General features: G+C 33.5%; 1 protein-coding gene across 2 annotated transcripts in view; it reads right to left on the reverse strand.

Moving 5' to 3' along the window:
• Positions 1-16,862, reverse strand: part of LOC143243933 (putative fatty acyl-CoA reductase CG5065) — a 44,117-nt gene extending 27,255 nt beyond the window's left edge. For both annotated transcript variants that reach the window (XM_076487766.1, XM_076487776.1), the window contains exons 1-2: positions 16,439-16,862; positions 50-210 (exon numbers count right to left, since the gene is read on the reverse strand). In XM_076487766.1, coding sequence (XP_076343881.1) covers positions 50-210; positions 16,439-16,445 — 168 coding nt within the window. In that variant the 5' untranslated portion in view covers positions 16,446-16,862. The remainder of the gene's footprint in view (positions 1-49; positions 211-16,438) is intronic.
• Positions 16,863-17,182: the final 320 nt, after the last annotated feature.

Consider the following 17,182-nt stretch of genomic DNA (forward strand, 5'->3'; position numbering starts at 1 on the left):
GTAACATTCACATACACGTTAGTTGAAGGTAATGAAAGTTCTTATGTACCTTCCCCACGAAACCTGTTGCTCCAGTCACGAGAACTGCGCGGTCCCAGTAGAATTCTCTGACCTGAGAGTTACATTTACCGCCACCTGGCGGTGGTATGTTAGGGTCAGTTGTCTCATCCCTCTGTTTTGCTCTTACCATATTATCCAGATGTTCGCTGCCTGAAACAAACGTTTTCTCATTAAAAAAAAAAAAAACACCACAATTTTTTTATTGTAATTTTACTTCCATTAACATTTTCGAAACAAACTTTAGAATGTTAACATGTTAACAGCTGTTTCACAAATGTTCAAAGTAAATGCTATTTTTATTGATTAAATCATTTTTCTTGAAACCAAAACAAAAACTAAAAAGAAACGTGATATAAGTTCCATGAAATGGACAGCTATATTTAATCCACCTCTGGTGGCATAGTGGTATGTCTGCAAACTACCAGCGCTAGAAACCAGGTTTCGATACTTATGGTGGACAGAGCATAGATATTCTATTGTGTAACTTTGTGCCTAATTCCACACAAACCAAAGTTACTTAATATCATTATTCATCTTACACTTTACTACATTTATTTATAATATTTTAAATATCTTACAGTTTGTTGTTGTTTTGAGTAAAGTACAAAGCTATACATAGAGCCATCTGTGCTCTGCTCACTACAGGTATCGAAACCCGATATCAAGCAGTATAACTCCGCTGACATACCGCTATACCATTGGAGAACTCAAATCTATTAATTTCTTTCCTGAAGCTTGGTAATGATTAATTATTCGTTCCAATTGGAGTCAAACTCTTGGAACAACAACAAAAAAAAACACTAATGGTTCATGCGAAAGTGTATCCTAGTGGGTCAGGGATAAGTTTATGGATTTTAACGTTTTAAATACTGTGAAAAGAGCAGGTGAGATATTGTGTAGTATTTTATTAAATTATACGACATAAACATTGTTTAATGATACTACGTCCAAAGATTTAAATTATGTGTACATAAATATTGTTCTAAAACTCTAAATCAAATGACTTCTTTCTAGGGGTTACAGTAATCATTAAAACACAATATAGTTTTGCACAAAAAGTAAAATCTAATTCTTGAACCTGACAGAATACTCCAACCTTATGGTAGTTCCTGTACCTGATTTAGTGAACATACTCGGACCTCACGATGGTTCCTGTACCTGATGTATTGAACATACTCGGACCTCACGATGGTTCCTGTACCTGATGTATTGAACATACTCGGACCTCACGATGGTTTCTGTACCTGATGTATTGAACATACTCGGACCTCACGATGGTTCCTGTACCTGATGTACTAAACATACTCGGATTTCATGGTGGTTCCTGTACCTTATGTATTGAACATACTCGGACCTCACGATGGTTCCTATGCCTGATACAATGAGCATGCTTGAACCTTATAGTATAAGATGGGAAAAGCACAGATAGCCCATTGTGTAGCTTTTTGCTTACTTTCAATCTATTATAATCTTTTATCTAGCTGGATCCACTCTCAGCCAGCCATGTTATTTCTTATGTTTTCTCTGCCTTATTCTTATTAGAGAAAAATATGAACGAGCCGGGAAAATTATGGTTCAGATTCCTTGGTGAATGGAAAATTGCTTAAGTGAATATATATATCTTATTTGTGTCTTAGTACTGGTTTTCACATTAATGGTCAGTGAAACAGTGAACACATTTATGTCCTATGAACAGCATCTGTTATGCCATCCTTTTTAAATATATGTTGTCGTTCAATGAATTCTGCAAAGGGACCAGAGAGTGAGTGTGATACGGGACATCCAAAATCATATCACATATATAGTTGCCCACGCAGGTTACGAATAAAGAATACATCATGATTAAAAGCGAATAAGCGATTACAGAATTATCGTTGGATTTCATAAAGAAGAGAGACTAACCATAACGACAAATATTATAAATGTACGTAGAGGCGATGAGCTAAGAGAACGATGGACATAAGAAAGACAACATAAACAAGAACTTATGGATATCAGTTGATTAACTCCCATCACAAATATCGTAAAAGCAAAAAGAATAAGATGGGTTGAACATGTTACTAGAATGGAATAAAATAGAATACTAAAGACTGCTACGCTTGGAAGACCATAAGGTAAAATACAACTAGAGAAATCAATAAAAGGATGACGAATCAACTGTCAATTTGTTGTGAAGCAAAGCCACATTCGGCATGTGTCCACCTTGGGGAATTGAACCCCGAATTTTGGTGAGGTAAGTCCATTAACTTGCCGCTTTATCAACGAGAATCAAGAAGACGAGGTAATATTGTAGAGGGCACCCTTAAAATAAACGGTTGTATTGTAAAATAGACGGTTGTATTGTAAAATATACGGTTGTATTGTAAAATAGACGGGTAGTAAACAAACAAAGATGCTCTAGGAATAACTAGAATGGTGGACATTATATTCCTTCCTTTTTTTATCGTGGTTTCTGTTCATAAAGATAGCGTTTACGAAAGGTGACGTTGTTGGTTAACATCAGTAACACTTAACGAGATGAAAATCTGCAGGTGTAAATGTCTTGTATGGAAATATTGCGAATAAGACACGTCAGCTTTCAGTTATGTGCATACTTTGAAATTACTTCACAGAGGTTTCGTACATGACCTGGGGATTTGCTTTATTAAGTTACACACGACGATTCAGACGGGACAGATTTTAATCATTAGATAAAATCAGTTTTTGAAAATATGCGAAAATCGTGAGTAGTTCAAACTTTCTTGAGAGCTAACTAAATACAACCAACAGCGGGTATTCCTTCTCTCCTAAATTTTGACAACAGAACTCTTTATAGTTCCGACGGATTATCATAGTCTTATACAGCCATTCAAGTTACCAGCAGACTATACCCTTTTTTAGAACATTTGTTTGTTTGTTTATTACCAATCATAAAGCTAAACGATGAGCTTTTTGTGCTCTTCCCACTGCGGGTATAGAAGCCGGAATTTTGTCGTTATAAGCTTTTAGAGAAAGCTTTTATGAATTCATCTGCCAGTTTCAGAAAAAAACCTAGACTAAGCCCCGAGATAATTTATATATGTTCAATAGTTACCAGGGCTGAATACTATGCTTAGGTTAGTACAGAAGGACAAGCAGGATGGCTTGATCGATTTGTGGTATCAGCTCATGGGCAAAGTAAACCTCTTGAATAAAATGTAAGAACGAAGAACAGAAGTAAACTGAATATTAGACTAAACTGTTGTTATTGTAATGTTAGTAGTATACGAGTAGACTAAACTGTTATTATTGTAACGTTAGTAGCATACGAGTAGACTAAACTGTTGTTATTGTAATGTTAGTTGTATACGAGTAGACTAAACTGTTATTATTGTAATGTTAGTTGTATACGAGATAAGGAAAATTGGTTGCAACTGAGGATTTTGGTGTACTGGTAGTGACTAAAACCTAGCTAAATGTAGGCAGTTTTGATTAAAGGAATTTGTTTGAAATTCAAAGTTATGGGTTATATAATAAGGACAGAGTGCCGAGAAAGAAAAAGGTTGAAGTGATTTTATATGTAAAATGGAAGTTATAGCTTGTTCCGGTTGAGAATATCAAAGTTAAGAGCAATGAGGTTGAATCTGTTTGAGTTTCTGTTGCGATTTACAAGGGAAGTAAACATTTAATTGGAATGAGTTACAGATTATCGGATGAAGCCGATGAAATTAATGTGCAACTATGCAGTTGGATAAATAAATAAACTTTTAATGGGGTTATAATTATGGGAAATTTTAATTTGCTGTATATAGGCTGAGAAATGTTAGAGGCAAATCATGATGTGACAAGTTTCAGAAACTGTCCAAATGGTTTTCTTTTCCAATTGGTTAAGCAACCTATTAGGAAAATAACTGGAGATTAAGATACTTGATCAAAAGGGAAATTAGGATATAAAAATTAGCTGAAACGTAAAAGTAATTATAAAGATTTCTTTAAGTACCTTCAAGGTAAACAAAACGTTAGGACGGAAGTAGGGCTTTTGACAGATGATAAAAAAACTAGTATTTGATGATTGTTGCATGGTTAGATTGATGAATTCAACTTGTCGTTCAGTTTTTACTAATGAAGGTTTAAACAGCGTTCCTCAACCTGAACAGTTGCTAGATGGAAACAAGCTTGGACAGTAAGATCACATTAATTATCATCTTGTCAAGAAGAAAGAAAAAACTAGGAAGTTTAAAGAATAAATTGGCTAGATAATATTTCCTCGAAGGGTTTAAAGGAGGTTAAGTTGTGGACATGCGATTTACTTGTTCCTTTTTTATTCTAAGTTCTTAAATAGTGAACTAGTGTTAGAAGATTGCAAGTTGGCAAATATTACTTCTATTTACTGAGGTGGTGATAAAATTATCCAAGCAGTTATAGGCCTAATTAGTCTCACGTCAGTGATGTGAAAGTTTTTTTATTTGATGGTCAGCATGTTTTTATTAGCGAGAATATTACTTGTCTACTCTTCTGGCATTCTTTGAATGGATTTACTGCTTACACAGATGAATGAATGGGTGTGAATTTGTTGCTTTTTGGTTTCCAGAAAGCATTTGAAAATGTTTCACGTAAAAGGCTTGTCAAACAAGTTTTCTTTGTGGATGTGGGGGAAATACGTTAGCTTACTGGAAAAAACACTGACTGGATTTTAAAAACAACAGAGTGTAGTTACAAATTTATCTCAGTCAAAATGGATTAATGTCACAAGTGGGATAGTTCAGGCTCAGTTTAGGACCTCTGATCTTATTCATTTATATCAATGACATAGTTGAAGGAATGGTCAATACGTTATTTAAATTTGCTGACGACATTAAAGTTTTGGAGCGAGATGGATGGTACTAATCTGTAGAAGGAGTTGGATTATTTGGTGAACTCAACGAATAATAGGCGGATGTATTTTAGTTGTAATAAATGCAGGGTAATATATTTGAGATATCACGTTTTGATTATAACTATAATTTTGATGGGAATATCCTCAACAGTGTTATGGAATAAATGGATCTCGGCACTCTACATTGTGTTAGTAGTGTTAATACATCGTGTTATAAGTGCTGATACATTGTGTTAGTAGTGTTAATACATCGTGTTAGTAGTGTTAATACATCGTGTTAGTAGTGTTGATACATCGTGTTAGTAGTGCTGATATATCGTGTTAGTAGTGTTAATACTTCGTGTTAGTAGTGCTGATACATTGTGTTAGTAGTGTTAACACATCGTGTTAGTAGTGTTAATACATCGTATTAGTAGTGCTGATACATCGTGTTAGTAGTGTTAATACTTCGTGTTAGTAGTGTTAATGCATCGTGTTAGTAGTGTCAATATATCGTGTTAGTAGTGTTAATACATCGTGTTAGTAGTGCTGATAACACATCGTGTTAGTAGTGCTGATAACACATCGTGTTAGTAGTGTTAATACATCGTGTAATAAGTGCTGATACATTGTGTTAGTAGTGTTAACACATCGTGTTAGTAGTGTTAATACATCGTATTAGTAGTGCTGATACATCGTGTTAGTAGTGTTAATACATCGTGTTAGTAGTGTTAATACATCGTGTTAGTAGTGCTGATAAATACATCGTGTTAGTAGTGCTAATACATCGTGTTAGTAGTGTTGATACATCGTGTTAGTAGCGTTAATACATCGTGTTAGTATTGTTAATACATCGTGTTAGTAGTGTTAATACATCGTGTCTTCTTGTACTTACTGGAGAGAGTTTGGGACACAAGTATCTGAATGGGCGATTAACATTTATTGTGCGTTACCTTCTGATGTGGTGAAAGCAATTGACTAAGAAAATTTAACGGAATGTTTGATAAATATTTAACTGATAATAGTTGGGTTTCAGCGTTACACTTTGATTTTAGTTTAGTATAGTGGATGTGAAGGCCTAGATGGATTAATAAGTCCTTTGTTATCTTTAAATTATATGTAAAAGATTCTAAGCTTAATGTATTAGTCAGTTATTACTCAGTAGGATAATAAATAATGTGGAACCTTCTACAAACTTATTTGAACATTCTTATCACGTAGAGACACCGTACACCCTAATTTAGCTCCTGAGGTTAAAAATCTCCAATGTTCGTTTAAAATTACTAAAACATTATGTTCCTGTTCTAGTTAGTTGGAATATTTTAATTCACAACTTCAGCCTGTATTTACAATATCTTATGTTAAACACCAACTTGTGCGTGTACTTCAAGTTAATCCTGTTTATATTCAGAACTATATTTCTGTTAATGCACAAGTGTTCACCTGAGCGCATACGTTCATATCAAACAGAATCACAATGAAGACAGACGAAACAAACTAAAAAACGTAAGATGCTGCTATTCATTATATCAGCCACGAAGGCTTCTGAAACACTCAGTACGTTAAACATGAAAGCAGACATATGTATATACACATAACGTTCTATACTAAGGAACTATTTACAATCAACACTGTGACATCAAAATGATTACACACTGTAAATCAACACTGTGACATCAAAATGACTACACACTGTAAACGACATACAAACCAAACTCAATTAAAAAATATATGGAAACACAACTACCATATTTTAAATCGAAACATATGCACAAAACTGAGGTCTATACTATGTAAAAACTACACTGGCAAACACCACACCAACATTATTTATAAAATACAATGTGATAACTGCCACGACTTCTATATTGGAGAAACAAGTAGAAAAATGGAAACCACATTCAAAGAACATAAAAAGTCACCTTCACACGTTTTCGAACACTGCAAGTCAAATAAACACAACATAACCATAGAAAACACTCAAATACTAAATAAAGAAACAAACATAAACAAACGCAAAATTAAAGAAGCCTTACTTATACAACAACTTAAACCCAAAATAAACCAATATAAAGGAACGCCTTTATACCTATATTAATATAATAAATAAATAAAATTATATATTCAAACATCTAATACCGCCCTCTACATTCTGACACTCAGTTACACAACCCCTTTCAAACATGTGGTCAGCTTCCGGTCAGTTACCTCTTTCTTTGTGAACCTGACGATGACCGAAGAAGGTCGAAACGTTGTTCGCTCTTCTATGTAAAATATTTTCTCAACCCAAACGAGCCGTTTTTGCATATAAATTTCTCAACAAATGGGTTTCTCGACATCACTGATATGCACGACAATTTTAAAAACATAATAAAAGTTTAAAGTCGTCTTCCTGTTTTGTACAATAATTATATATATTATGTAATATGCTTAGATCTAGTCACTTTCACCTGGTTTATCACTCTACAGTTAATGTGGTAGCATGTAGCTTTTAATGTAATGTCTTTTAAAGTTTTTAAACGGTTTGAACGACTGAAGAAGGAAAACTTGTTAGAGGTTTAACAGAGTAACAAATGTTAAAAGTTTCGATAACATTTTGTCACAATTAAGTTAAAAGTAAAGACGTTCATATCATTCGGAATAATTTAAAGTGAAAAAATATAAACTCTTCGAATTGTTAGTTTTATTTCATAGTGTGTGTGTGTTTTCTTATAGCAAATCCACATCGGGCTATCTGCTGAGTCCACCGAAGGGAATCAAATCCCTACTTTTACCGTTGTAAATCCGTAGATTTACCTCTAGTTTTGTAGTAACAATTTTGTGTGGTTGTTTACAAAATTAAAACTGTATTCACGTGGGTATAAGAAGTACCAAAATAAATAAACAAAATCATGTTTCTACCGTATTGCTACCTGATCAACACCTCCAGGGCCATTGAAAACTGTAATCCTAATCAACACCTCCAGGGCCATTGAAAACTGTAAATAAGGGCGCTAATTTCTGTAGTTCCAGATTCTGTTTTTCACATGAGATTTGTTGATTGAAATGCTAATAATGTGTTTGTTTTCCTTCTTTTTTTCAAATCAAAATTACGGAAATAAAAATGGATTATATTTTGGACCACTATTGCTGTCACACAGGGTGTTCGTGTGAGGATATGTTTAGGCCCGGCATGGCCAAGCGTGTTAAGGCGTGCGACTCGTAATCTGAGGGTCGCGGGTTCGCATTCCGGTCGCGCCAAACATGCTCGTCCTTTCAGCCGTGGGGTCGTTATAATGTTACGTTCAATCCCACTATTCGTTGGTAAAAGAGTAGCCCAAGAGTTGGAGGTGGGTGGTGATGACTAGCTTACCTTCCCTCTATTCTTACACTGCTAAATTAGGGACGGCTAGCACAGATAGCCCTCGAGTAGCTTTGTGCGAAATTCAAAAACAAACAAACGTCACACAGGGTAAACTTTATAAAAATACAGGGGTGGGTGATAATTAGAGAGGAGTGGTAAATCAAAAGTAATAAGACATTTATTTCCTTCTGACAACAAAATACATTTTTTTGGTTGTTTCCTCCTGACAAAATGATATATTGTTGACAGATGCTTTCTCCTCATAAAAATTACCTGTTGCTTCATCCTGACAGAAAAGTAGATTTTGTATGATAGAAAAATAACCATAAATTCAAGAACCAGATCATAATTATTTCACTTAATTTTTCTGATTTTTACAATTTCATTTGGAGCATTCTGCTACTAACTTTGCTCCAAAAGAAGTTATAAAAATGAAACTTTGAGTGAAATAATTACATTATTGTTCTGGAGTTTATGGTCGTTTTTTTTTCATCACACAAAATGTCTGAATTACTTCATCCAGCAATTTTTATTTTGACTTTTCATATAAATGCAAACAAAATTATCTCGTTGACTAACTGATTGACTGTTTGTAATTAAGCACGAAGCTACACAATGGGTTATCTGTGCTCTGCTCACAACGGGTATCGAAACTCGGTTTCTAGCAGTGTGAGTCCGCAGACAGTCCGTTGTGTCACTGAGGAAGAATGTTGTTGACAAAAGTAACCTCACCCAGTTGATCAACGCTAAGTCTAAAGGCTTATAACTCTAAAAACAGGGTTTCGATACCCGAGGTGGGTATAGCAAAGGTGGCTTATTGTGTCGCTTTGTGCTTAACAACAAACAAACGTGAAAGAAAACTATCTAGCATTAATAGAAGAAACATTTTCTTTACATAACAGGAGGTTAAAGATAACCCATAAGCCAAAGTCACCTATTTTAAAACGAATGACCTTGCCTTCAGACATGCGAGTCTTAACGAAGTACATCCAAGTAAATGTACATGTTCAGAGACTGAAAAAAAGGCCAGCAAACGAAACAACGACTCCACCTACAGTTGATTTATAAAATAGTGACGTACCCGTCGCAGCTATCTATTCTAGAGATCTACAACCGAAGAAATATTCGTTTGTGGTAGTCATAGATTCCTCTGGGGCAATGAGCACTATTTAGTAGTGTTCTCCACCACCGTAATGAAACACAGCAGTGGAAGAACTTTTTGACATGTATCCTTACACTATAATGAGTAACTATGTGTCAGATAATAAAACAGAAACCAAAGTCCTTACAAGAATATCGAACACCACAGTACTACTTATACATGTTTGTCGTAAACACACAAAATAGTGGTAGTTTAATTCATAATGTACTCGACCACAGGTACGAGATTATTTGATAAATTGAGCTACGTGTTACTACTCTAGCACTATTTTTATAATTATTGTCACATATACAGTGTTACACTTTCTCTCTGGACATTTTGTTTGATTTTGTTATCACTGTCAACTTTATTTTTCTTTTAAATTTTGAATTTTCAATTTAGAATTCGAGTCGCATCTTATTGTATTGATAACGTTTTAACTTGTATTGTTTATTTCAAATTATTTTTATCTGTTTTTGTAAGTTTATTTAATATATATATTACGTTTATATTTATTTTATGTGCATTGTTGTTGGATATCATTGTTGTTGTTTTATCGATATTCCATTCTTTCCGTTTGTATATTATTAGTGCCTTTGTTCACAAATTTTCCAGTTGTTCTAAACATTATTTCTTGGAAAAACATAGTTTTCTAAGCCTTTTATTATTTCATCACTATTCTTTGCTTCCCTTCCCATCACACACACACACACACACACATTGTTAATTCACAATGGGTCATAATCTTAGAAACTCATGATGTATTATACTTTTTCCATAACCACTGCATAACTGATCAACAGTCTTACAATAGCTATTTACATCTGATGTTGAAAAGTACACTTTCCCAAGAGCTTTAAGGTTATTGTTTCTTTTTTTTCTCTCAATGCTGTTTTCTGATGATCCTAAATGTTTTCAGATGTTACGAAAGTCTCATCTTAATACCATTATTGCCTTTATCATACTTACATTGGTAATTTTCAAAGTTATCCAGATTCTAGTCTCATATTATTATCATTGTTACCTTTATCATATCACAATTGGTAATTTTCAACATCATCTAGTTTTCTAGTCTCATCTCAGTACCATTGTTGTCTTTATCATATCACAATTGGTAATTTTCAACATCATCTAGTTTTCTAGTCTCATCTCAGAACCATTGTTGTCTTTATCATACCACAATTGGTAATTTTCAACATTATCTAGTTTTCTAGTCTCATCTCAGTACCATTGTTGTCTTTATCATATCACAATTGGTAATTTTCAACATTATCTAGTTTTCTAGTCTAATCTCAGTACCATTGTTGTCTTTATCATACCACAATTGGTAATTTTCAACATTTTCTAGTTTTCTAGTCTCATCTCAGTACCATTGTTACCTTTATCATACCACAATTGGTAATTTTCAACATTTTCTAGTTTTCTAGTCTCATCTCAGTACCATTGTTGTCTTTATCATATCACAATTGGTAATTTTCAACATTATCTAGTTTTCTAGTCTCATCTCAGTACCATTGATTGTCCTTATCAAGATTTATATTATCACATTTATTGTTAATTTTCAACAATATCTAGATTTCTTGTGTCGTTTTATTATTTTTTTTCTCTTCATTAAGTTTGTATTGTTAATTTTCAACATTATCAAGATTGGTAATTTTCAACATTATCTTTAGTTTTCTAGTGTAATCTCAGTACCATTAGTTGACTTTATCATATCATTGAACTTTTATTGTTAATTTTAAGGATTTTCTAGTTTTCTAGTCTCATCTCAGTACCATTGTTGACTTTATCATATCACAATTGGTAATTTTCAACATTATCTAGTTTTCTAGTCTAATCTCAGTACCATTGTTGTCTTTATCATACCACAATTGGTAATTTTCAACATTTTCTAGTTTTCTAGTGTCGTTTTATTATCTTTATTGAACTTTTATTGTTAATTTCAGCATTATGTAGATTTTTACTCTCATCTTAATAACTTTGTTGTCTTTATTATGCTTCCAATCTTAACTTCGAATACCATCCAAATTACTAGGCTTACCTTATTATCATTGTTGTCTTTATTATATTTAGATTGTTAGTTTTAAACAATATCTATGTTTTTAGTTTTATCTTATCATCATTATTGTCTTTGGTATATTTATGTTCTTAATTTCAAACATTTACTAGATTTACAGTCTCATCTTATTGTCACTGTTGTTTTTACTACACTAATGTTGTTAGCGCAATGTTATTTATATTCTAATTTTATCATTGCTGTCTTCACTATATTTACATTCGTAATTTCCAACATTGATTTGGAGTTCGAACTTAGATTTCTTTATCCATCACTACACTTACAATGCTTATATTAACAGTTTGAAAACTTTTCCAGATTTCTAGTCTTATTTTATGATCATTGTTTTAATATTGATATTTTTTTCTACTTTTAGTACGATATTTTTATTAACCTCCTGGATTTTGATAAAGTTGCTTGAAAATTCTTTTCAGATAATGTTCTCAAATATTATGCTATAAATAACTGAATAAAACCGTAGTTTAAGCAACTAAATATATGGAAAAAGCAACTACTTAGATAAATCCGAAGACGTGTTTACTTCAAATTTAAAGGATAAATATACTGTAAATTTGATTATCTCTTCGTCGTATTTTAAAATTCATAATTCACTAATCTATTATTTTGACAATTTTTCATAAGTTCAAAATGATAAAGCCATGTTAGTAAAACAGCGCCATATATCGATACGTATATCGTTTCAAATCACTCATAAACTAGGTCAGAAGACTTTAAAGTCAAGTGGAACACATGAATCAGGGTGTATCCTGGACAAATGCAAATACGTGTTTTTACCCCCTCCCCTCCCCTCCTTCGACCCATTTTTAAGCAGGATTTTAGGAATTGTGTCTTGCAAGCTATGAACTTGTCGGTTTAAAACGCAAACATATAAAAGCTGTATATAAGATAATTAGCAGAGCTTGACGTACATCGTGTATGCTGAAAGGAAAACCAGACAAAATTTAAAAAACCTATATGATCATTAAAATAGTAACAAAACAAAGTCACCACCGTGTAGACGGACTTGGAATTTTTATTAGAACGTGAGACTCTTTGTGTCGAACGGATTATCTTTACTTAAACCATCCTATTTTGTTCAAAATAAAGGTGTGTCGTTATCAGCTTTATAGGAACTCGGGTTTCACACCGCAAATAGAAATCACATAAAATTGATTGTTTGTTTCAAGCATTTTGCAACGGGTAATAAAAAAAGTGTTAATGTTTGATACTTGAAATGTTTCTGAAGAAATTAAAACCGAAACAAAACCTTTCAGTCTTCACATCTTTACTCACACGTGGGTTTTGCACGTTTTTATCTTTTTTAATTGACTTAATTTTGATTCTGCTTTAGAGTCCTGTTATTAGAAATAATTTTGTAAAAGGTATCGTAGCGTTGGGACGTGTTATTTAAAACAAAACATTTCCGTATTTGTTGAAGACCTTTATACATTAGGTCACGTGGCATTAATGCGATGTTTTGAAAACCCGTGTGTTTCATTGTACTCTATGGGAAAGGTGGGGATACTATAAAGAAACAGCAACAGTCAGTAGAAAACGTGGTGACAAGTAGTCAAGATAAGCTGGTTAGGTAGTAAAGTAGACTGTGCCTTAAACACTTATGTCTCGAAACTGTTCTCTGCTAAGTTTGATCCAGGTACGACTTAATCGAAACTGTTCTCTGCCAAGTTTGATCCAGGTACGACTTAATCGAAACTGTTCTCTGCCAAGTTTGATCCAGGTACGACTTAATCGAAACTGTTCTCTGCCAAGTTTGATCCAAGTACGACTTAATCGAAACTGTTCTCTGCTAAGTTTGATCCAGGTACGACTTAAGAAAAACTTCTACCAGTTATAAGGAAAACTACCAAAATTAAGGTATTTTGATAAAATACTTTTGATATTGTTGTTGACAAGTTATGCGAGTTACTATGTAAATACAGGCTTGACTTGCAGTAATAAAGAAAAACAGTGAAATGTGATAGAATATATCAACAGTAAGAGAAAGAAAGAAGACAAAAGGATGTGAAAGGATAAAACTCTACCATAGTTCTCTATGATGCAAATATTAGTGAAACAGTAACCTACTAGTGAATGTTGTTATGTGCCAGAAGATTAATTTTTGCCTCAGCGAACTTTCCAAAAAGTTTCAAATTAAATATAAAAATAATTCCGTTTCTTTGGTTATTGGTAACATTCACGATTGTTCTAAATAAAGCACGAATTTCTATCAGTTATTGTAGTTATTGTTAATATCCACAATTATTTCAAAAGAAACATGAAAATTCATATGTTTCTGTAGATATTTATAACATCAACAAACATTTGAAATAAAACACGAAAATATATCAGTTATTTATAGATTCCATGTGTACTTTAAATAAAATTCTATAACATATCGATTCTTTTGATATAAAATAGGAACATTTATCAGTTTCTCTAATCAGTTATGTTCACGAACGTTTTAAACAAAATACTAAAAATAATTAGTTTATCTGGTTATTTAAATACATTACATAAAGTTTGTCATTATCTGTGATATATGAAACGCTGGTGTTGGTCGAGTTCACATAATAGGTTTGAATTAAACTTAGAAGACTGTTTGTTTGTTTGTTTTGGAATTTCGCACAAAGCTACTCGAGGGCTATCTGTGCTAGCCGTCCCTAATTTTGCACTGTAAGACTAGAGGGAAGGCAGCTAGTCATCACCACCCACCGCCAACTCTTGGGCTACTCTTTTACCAACGAATAGTGGGATTGACGGTACCATTATACGCCCCCACGGCTGGGAGGGCGAGCATGTTTAGCGCGACGCGGGCGCGAACCAGCGCCCCTCGGATTACGAGTTGCAGGCCTTACGCGCTTGGCCATGCCGGGCCAACTCAGAAGACCAACATCAAGGAATGCTTTGCTTAGGGTTAAGATAATTCAGAACTGGTTTGAGATGTGCTTATTCTATAAGTATTCAAACTGTGTACAATTTTAGCCATCCATTCCAATTCTTTTTATAATGTTTTTCCCATCACTCTATTAAGATATTCTTGTGCAATATATCTGTACTAATTATAACCCCACAATTAAGTCATTTTTGTGCTTATTTCATCAACACCGTATTAAGATATTTTTTTTACTAATTTCGCCACCACTCAAAATTTGTTTTCATACGTTGTGGACGTTACACCCACTGACCTTGCTCAAACACATAAAAATTCTGTAAGTTGTCTTTGAGTGTGAGGTTTAACAGATGGTTCTATAAACGATTTTTGTTAGTTTTAATATAAGATTTTGACGAGATAGAATAAGTTGTGTTAGTTTCAAGGTAAAATTTGGACGAGATAGAAGTTTAAATTTTTAATGGAAATAATACCGTATTTTATCTACTGTATCGTTCTGGAAAACAATGAAATGTAGCATCATCCACTGGTGTTTCAATGTAAATTAAGTATTCTACATGAATCTTTAAAACTCGAGGACATGTAACATATCCGCGTAACAACAGCTAATTTAAAACAAGCATACAAGTGCCAAGAAAACAACAAGCCTTACCAAACAGGTCTGTTGTATCTAAGCCAGTCAAGTGCCTCTAGGCAGTCCTGTTTTTGAAAACTAAATAATCGAAGACTCAGTAGAGTTTTACACGCAAGTTAAAGTGATTTGGAATTGTTTGTTCAAGAGAAGTAAACCATTTCTTACTACTTTGCTTAACAGTATGTTGCTCATCAGAAATAAATTGTTCCTTGCTACTTTTCACTTCTCCAACAGAAATAAATTGTTTATGCTTCTCTACATCGATGTTGTCTAGAGGAAGTAAACTGTTTCCTGGCACTCTGCAAAGCAGTTTCTTTATCAACAGAAGTATTAGTTTCTTAGTATTTTCAACAGAAGTAAATATGTTCTTACTAATTTATTTGTTTGTAGCTAAACGCAAAGCTATACAAGGGGAATATTTGAACCGTACTCACCGCGAGTGTCGAAGCCCAGTTTTTATTGTTATTAATCTGCAGAGAAACTTGCGGGCTACTGCTCTGAACAGTAAAGCTGTTCAAAGGAAATAAGTAGGGTCATGTTACTTTATTTAGCATTATATTGTGTAAAAGACGTATGTCGTTTCTTATTAGTCTGTGCACTAATCTCGTTTTTTTCAGAATAAAAAGATTTTTTTTTGAAATATTGATAATAGAAAGGTTGGATAAAGACATATTACTTTCAAAGTATTTGAAATGAACGTAGAACAGACTCTAGCTGTCATCTACAAAGAAAATAAGACATTCCATTGAACGTTTAGAAATAGGCTAAGATTAATCGGACTTAGACCTGCGAGGAACAAATTAGTCCAGGACTTATTTCGGAGCCCTCTAAAATACTGAGGTGAAATAATCATGTTATAGTAGCATTGATGTGCTAGGTTTTGTACATGTTAAAATAGTAAAATAAATGTGCTTTCTCATATGCCAGTTGTTTAATTGGAAATAAAACAATGCTTCTTTTAATGTCAACTGACGAACAAATGCTAGTAAAACAGAGATATTTTGTTTCACAATATCAAGACAAAAAGTTTAAAACAACAAATATTCATAGTTTTCACATCAAGATTCGATAGTGCAAAGTCGAAGTTCAGATTATCCTCAAATATCATGAAATTTATATGGCATTCACACTAACAGTTCTTCAGTTTGGAATAAATACTGTGTTGTTCTTGATATATGAATTAGAACACAGATAATGGTTTTAAAATCGAAATCCAATTATTAACGTCGTAAGCTTACAAACTTACCACTGGGGAAGGGGTAATCGTGTATGTTGTATATATGTGCACTATTAAGACAATTTGTGTTCTTCAAATGTTGCATAAAATTGCGTTGGAACGTGGAGGGCATATGATGGAATGATCATATCATGACAAATACAAGTTCATACATCTACTGAGAAACAAAGTTTTCCAACAACGAGCATTCCTGTTTTTCACTTTCATAATAATAACTTAAACATCTATAGATATTTCAGAATGATGATTGCAACAATAACTTACCTGTCATACAGTAACAAAAACCAATATCGTAGTGGTCATTTGTGTAAAAACAAAAACACACGAGATATCCTCTCAGAAGCGACTGTAGAAGTTCAGGGAAGAAATAACCTGCGAGTAAAACATGAAAGTGTAGATAAAAGATGGAAATAAGATCTTCAAGTGTTGCTCTGATGTTTGAGTATTTCCAACTACTACTACTCCAGCATGATTATTATACGTCCAGTTAGGCTAAATATATCGAACACGAAGGCTAGGTTGCTACTACCAGTGCATCTCTGGACAATCACCATTCTAACCCTCAACCGTGATCATGTTGTTATTGCATACAAGGCGAAACCATTTAATTAATACGCTTTGCTAAATCCTAACACATCTCAGTCAGGTAAGATATACGTGTCTTCCTACTAAGAGTTCAAGACAAAAATCTTGAAGTTAACAGAAAAGCAGTTGGTTCGGCACCACCTGTGACGTAGACCCAAGGTCAACTCCCATTGGCTGTAGGATTATTAAAAGCAAAAAAATGTAGGAAGCATAACTGGGTCGTTGTCCTAAAGCACACCTGGTCTGTCCTTCTGCTGACACGTACCTGCAAAGGCCTAGATATTACTTTACGTATGAGAATGGGGTAAAATGTGTAGTGAGATGCATACCTGCAATTCCACTCGTTAACGCTGTTAGAGTTTAAATGTGTGTCATGGAATGAAACTATGGTCACTTCATTTCGCTAAACATCAATTACGTAGG

This window comes from Tachypleus tridentatus, chromosome 1 (genome assembly GCF_004210375.1).
Source record: "Tachypleus tridentatus isolate NWPU-2018 chromosome 1, ASM421037v1, whole genome shotgun sequence".
NCBI classification, from domain to species: Eukaryota; Metazoa; Arthropoda; class Merostomata; order Xiphosura; family Limulidae; genus Tachypleus; species Tachypleus tridentatus.